The sequence below is a fragment of the Carlito syrichta genome, unplaced genomic scaffold (assembly GCF_000164805.1).
Source record: "Carlito syrichta isolate Samal-C Ts95f unplaced genomic scaffold, Tarsius_syrichta-2.0.1 Scaffold289192, whole genome shotgun sequence".
NCBI lineage: Eukaryota > Metazoa > Chordata > Mammalia > Primates > Tarsiidae > Carlito > Carlito syrichta.
In genome coordinates, this window is record NW_007233288.1 from 5,204 (window position 1) to 11,027 (window position 5,824).

Sequence of the window (5,824 nt, forward strand, 5' to 3'; positions counted from 1 at the left end):
ACTCGCCTTGGCCTCCCAAAGTGCTGGGATGACAGGCTGAGCCACTGAGCCCGGCCTGAGTTTAGTTTCTGAACCAAGTTCTGTGCTGAGCTGTGGCCTACTGGCAGCCCCATGGCCCTGGGCTCTGGGTCGTGGGCTCCCGAGAGCCACAGGGCCCAGTGGGTGTGATCCGACCGTATGTCCCAGGTATCCCTGGATCAGTATCAGACAGAAGACGAGCTGTACCAGCTGTCCTTGCAGCGAGAGCCACGCTCCAAGTCCTCGGTGAGCGGGGACCCCCTCTGCCCCACCTCAGAATCCCAGCATGTGAGGACGGGACGCTCTTAGTAGCGGCGTCGCCCATCCTTCTTGTGGGACAGCAGCGTCCTGGGGGTGGGGCAGTGACCGCAGGCAGGCTCCCTTCTCTGCTCCCCTGGGCCCGGGGCTCCCTCTTCCCCTCGCCCCAACTCGGGCCTGACCCTCCGCACAGCCCACCAGCCCCACGAGCTGCACCCCGCCTCCCCGGCCCCCGGTGCTGGAGGAATGGACCTCGGCTGCCAAGCCCAAGCTGGACCAGGCCCTCGTGGCGGAGCACATCGAGAAGATGGTGGAGGTGAGCCTCCTCCCGGCTTGGGCGGCAGGGGGGAGGCTGCTGGTGGAGACCAGTAAAGGCCAGACCAGCACTCAGTCGGCAGGAGGCGCGGGGCACAGCATGCTGGGGGGTCAGGTGTCCAGTGTGGAGAGGGAGAGGGAGACCTTTCTGAGACACCTTTTTTTTTTGGAGTCTGAGTCTCTGTTGCCCAGGCTGGAGTGCAGTGGCACGATCTCGACCTTCTGGACTCAGGCGATCCTCCCACCTCAGCCTCCTGAGCAGCAGGGACCAGCTGTGTGGGCCACCACCACGCCCAGCTAATTTTCGGTCTTTTCGTAGAGACAAGGTCTCGCTATGTTGCTCAGGCTGGTCTCGAACTCCTGGGCTCAGGCGATCCTCTCGCCTTGGTCTCCCTCAGTTTTGGCATTACAGGCATGCGCCACTGCGTCCAGCCACCGAGACATGTTTTACCACTTGGCCTGGGAACGTGGGAAGGGACCGGGCCTGATGTTCCTCTTCTTCTCCCCTCCTCCGCCCCTGGGTGTCCCTCTCTGCACCCCAGTCTGTGTTCCGGAACTTTGACGTGGATGGGGATGGCCACATCTCCCAGGAAGAGTTCCAGATCATCCGTGGGAACTTTCCTTACCTCAGCGCCTTCGGGGACCTCGACCAGAACCAGTGAGGAGGGCTGGGGGCTGGGGAAGAGGGAAGGCAGCCCGGCTCGCTTCCCCCTGGGCTTCCGTTTCCTCATTGAACCAGAGGACCTTGGCCTTGGCCGGGAGGCTGACCGGCATGGGGAGCGGATCTTGTTTTTCTGGGGAGGGGAGGCTGCTGGCTGGGGGGGGGCACAGCGTCACCTCACCAGTCCAGACAGATGAGGGACTCCACCTGAGCCCCGCAGACCGCTGTGGCCTGGGGACTCTTGCGGCAGGCGTGGGTTTTGTCTGCAGAGCTCACAGCTGGCAAAAAGTGCAGGCAAGCCGAGCCCCTGGGTGGCCTCTTTTAATGAACAGATAAGAAAGGCTCGTAATTAGCAGCACCCACTTGTTTATCACTGAAGAAGGTTAAACATGCCCCCTGCATCCATGTTTGTGCCCCATTTTCGCTGAGCAGGGAATACTCTAGTCAAAATTCGTAGGCTACCCCAGGTCAATATTCTTTTCTTTTTGAGTTGGAATCTCGCTCTGTCACCCAGGCTGGAGGGCAGTGGCACGCTCCCGGCCACCTCAGCCTCAACCTACTGGGCTCAGGCAGTCCTTCCGCCTCAGCCTTCCAAGTAGCTGGAACTACAGGCGTGTGCCACCATGCCCGGCTGATTTTTTGATTTATTGTAGAGATGAGGTCTTGCTGTGTTGCCCAGGCTGGTTTCGAATTCCTGGACTGAGGCAATCCTCTCGCCTCCGCCCCTGACAGTAAAATAAGTTCATAGCAGACAAAATGTTTAAAATAAGAAGTGAAAGTTCCCTTGTTGCTTTCCCACTGGTGGAAGTGACCATGATTCAGCACCGTTAACAAGACCGTATTCAAGACCAGGCACGGTGGCTCACACCTGTGATCCCAAGCACGTTGGGTGGCAGAGGCGAGGGGGTTGCCTGAGCCCGTGGGTTTGAGACCCACCTGGGCAACTTGGCGAGACCGCATCTCTACAATTAATCAAAAAATGAGCCAGGCGTGGTAGTGCGCGCCTGTAGTTCCAGCTACTTGGAAGGCTGAGGCGGAAGGATCGCTGGAGCCCAGCAGGGCGAGGCTGTGGTGGCCATGAGCATGCCACCGCCCTCCAGCCTGGGCGACAGAATGAGACTCCAACTCAAAACAACAACAACGACAACAAACCGTATTCACAGTTGGGCAGCTTGAGGACCTTCCTGTCTTTTTTTCCTCCATGCATGTGCACACAGATAGAGATTTTTGTTTGTTTTGTGCCTGTTTCACGGACAAACAAGATTATGATATCCAGCTCTGCCTGTGGCTTTTGTTATTGGGGCAGAGGTAGTGGAATTCTGTGTTACCTCTCTGGACTGGTGGGTGGGCTTTTTTGCAGGGCACCCTTTCAGAGAGGGCATGGCCCTTTGAGACCTTGGAGGAAGGGGCTCAACCTTAACACTCCCTCTCCCGCAGGCCCCAGGCCTTGCGTCTGCCCCTGCCCGCCCCCCTGCCCCGACATCAAAACCCAGCATCGCCCACCCAGTGTTTCATTTGGAAGCTCCCTCTTTGTTTCTGAAACTTGGAGGTTTCCATTTCTTTCTTTCTTACAAAATCACCTGTGCAGGCCAGGTGCAGTGGCTCAGGCCTGTCATCCCAGCACTTTGGGAGGCCGAGGTGAGAGGATTGCCTGAGCTCGGGGGGTCTAGACCAGCCCAGGCAACTTGGTGAGACCTGTCTCTGCAATAAATCCAAAAATTAGCCGAGCGTGGTGGTGCATGCCTGCGGTTCCAGCTACTTGGGAGGCTGAGCCAGAAGGATCGCCTGAGCCCAGCAGATCGAGGCTGCGGTAGCATGCTCACTGCTACTGCACTCCAGCCTGGGCGACAGTGAGACTCTAACTAAAAAAAAAAAAGTCACCTATGCATTTACAGCCATTTTTGATATATTTTAAATGAGCATCTAGTTACGTGTAGCAGTGGGTTTTCTTTTTCCTTTTTTTAAAAATCACTGTCGTGTCAGAGTTGTACACCTTGCTTTTTCTTTTTTTTGCTTTTGTGTTCGTTTCCACTTACCCTTTTTTACAGACATCTTTCCTTGTGGATTCGTGCATTTATCACATTCTTTAGAACAGCTGCAGAGTGGCCGGGCTCGGTGGCTCAGCCTGTAATCCCAGCACTTTGGGAGGCCGAGGTGAGTGGATTGTCTGAGCCCGGGGGTTCGAGACCAGCCTGGGCAACTTGGCAAGACCTCGCCTCTACAATAAAAAAAAAAAAAAGAACAGTCGCAGAGTATTCCACTCTGTGGCTGGACCATCATTTTCCTACCCATTCTCCTGCTGATGGACACGTAGACTCATCCTGTTTTTCGCTATTATTATATGCCGCGCTGCTGGGAACATTCTTTTATTGATACACTGAGGCCAGCGTTTCTGTAGGAGGAATTCCTAGAAGTGGGATAATTGGATCAAAAGATATGCACATTCTAAATTAGCAGGAGACTGCCAAACTGACCTCAGACAAGGCTGTACCGGTTTGCACCCCCATCAGCAGAGTAGAAGTGTCTGACTCCCAGATTCCTTGCCAGTCGTGGATGCTATAAAAAGCGTTAGAACTCTGCCAGGCTCATTGGCAAATGGGATCTTGGTGAAATTTGCATTTCTTTAATACTAATGGGGGTAGGGTATCTTTTCACATGTTTATTGGCCACTTGTATTTCTTCTGTTAATCGCCTGTTCACATTCCTTGTCCATTGTTCCGCTGGGTTTGTTGGCCCTTTTCTCGTTGATTTTTAGAATCTCTGTTAACGGATATTAACCCTTTGATGTTAAATGTTGTTTGCAAATATTTTCTCCCTGTCTGTCATTTATGTTGTCTTTTTCCATATAAAATTTAAAAATTTTTGTGTGTTCAGTATGTCAGTCTTTTCCCTTATGGCCTCTCAGATTTGTGTTATGTGTAGAAATGCCCTCGGCCTCTCATGATGACAAAATTATTTTCTTACATCTTTTCAGATACTTTTTACTGGGGTCTCACTCTGTTGCCCAGCTGGAGTGCAGTGGCATGATCACGGCTTACTGCAGCTTCGATCTCCTGGGCGCAGGAGATCCTTCTGCCTCAGCCTCAGTAGCTGAGACTACTGGCACGTGCCACCATGCCTGGTTAATTTTTAATTTTTTTTTTTTTTGAGTTAAGAGTCTCACTCTTGTCACCCAGGCTGGAGTGCAGTGGCACGCTCACAGCCACCGCAGCCTCAACCTGCTGGGCTCGGGTGATCCTTCCGCCTCAACCTTCCAAGTAGCTGGAACTACAGGCGTGCGCCACCACACCTGGCTAACTTTTCTTGGTTTATTGTGGAGATGAGGTCTCGCCAAGTTGCCCAGGCTGGTCTTGAACTCCTAAGCTCATGCAATCCTCTCGCCTCGGCCTGTCAAAGTGCTGGGATCACAGGCGTGAGTCACCTTACCTGGCTATTTTAAAATTTTTTTGTGGAGATGAGGTCTTGCTATGCTGCCCAGGCTGACCTCGAACTCCTGGGCTCAAGCAACCCCCTCGCCTCAGCCTCCCAAAGTGCTGGGGTTAAAGATGTGAGCCACCCTGCCCGGACAGGAATCTAGGTTTATATATTTCTCTGAGTGGCCAGTTGTCCCAGTGCTGCACTGAATTGAAGGACCACCTGCATCACATTATGGACCCCGAATACAGTGGGTGGGCGTTTCAAACAAGGGCCAGCCCTAATGGAGACAGCTCCTGGTGGCTGTAAACTTACTACCTTCACAGACACTGTTCAAGGACTTCAGGTGTATTATCTCATTTAATCCTCACAAAACTCCTATTAGATAAATCATCATGCCCATTTATTTTATAATTATTATTTTTATTATTGTTTTTAGAGATGGGGGGGTCTTGCTATGCTGCCCAGGCTGGTCTTGAGCTCCTGGGCTCAAGTGATCCACCTCGGCCTCCCAAAATGCTGGGATTACGGGTGTGAGCCACCACGCCCAGCCATGCCCATTTATAGATCAGGAAACAGAGGGAAATTGACCAACCACAGGTCACTTGGCAGGGAAGTAGGGCCTGGGATTTGAGCTGAGGTCTATTTCCAGAACAGTCCTCATTCCCTAAAATACAGTCGCAGGCAGAAAAAAGGGTTCTGCGGGAAGCCCTGGGTTAACCAGCGTCCTTCCAGCAGGATTATGCGAGTGACACGGATGCGCTTTTCCCCAGTTCTCCTGGTTCCAGAACACACTAGAAAACCCTTCTCAGGGCCCCGGGACTGGTGTTGCTCAGAGCACACTTTGGGAACGTGAGGCTGGCGAGCTCTCGGGAAAGCGCGCACCAGCCGCGAAGCGGGCGGCGCAGGGACGTGGTCCCCGTTGTCCTGAGAAGGAAACCCAGGAACAGCGACTTGCCCACGACCACACGCTAGTTAGTGGCGGTTATGACGTCTGCCTGACTCCTAGTCCAGTGCTCTTTCTCTTGCCTGCACCGGGGGTCCCGCACCAGGAGTTCCGGGGTGGCTTTTCGTTTGGGAGGGGGGTTCCCCAGTGGGACGGCTTAGGCCAGGGGTGGGGAGGACCCGAGCTGAGGCGCCCCCCAACCCCCGCAGGGA

The 5,824-nt window shown here is 53.9% G+C and overlaps 1 protein-coding gene across 1 annotated transcript in view; it reads left to right on the top strand.

Moving 5' to 3' along the window:
• RASGRP2 (RAS guanyl releasing protein 2) overlaps positions 1-5,824 on the top strand; it is a 15,622-nt gene that overhangs the window by 5,195 nt on the left and 4,603 nt on the right. Inside the window, exons 6-8 of the mRNA XM_021710492.1 lie at positions 187-264; positions 470-592; positions 1,134-1,250. Of these exons, the coding sequence (XP_021566167.1) occupies positions 187-264; positions 470-592; positions 1,134-1,250 (318 nt within the window). The remainder of the gene's footprint in view (positions 1-186; positions 265-469; positions 593-1,133; positions 1,251-5,824) is intronic.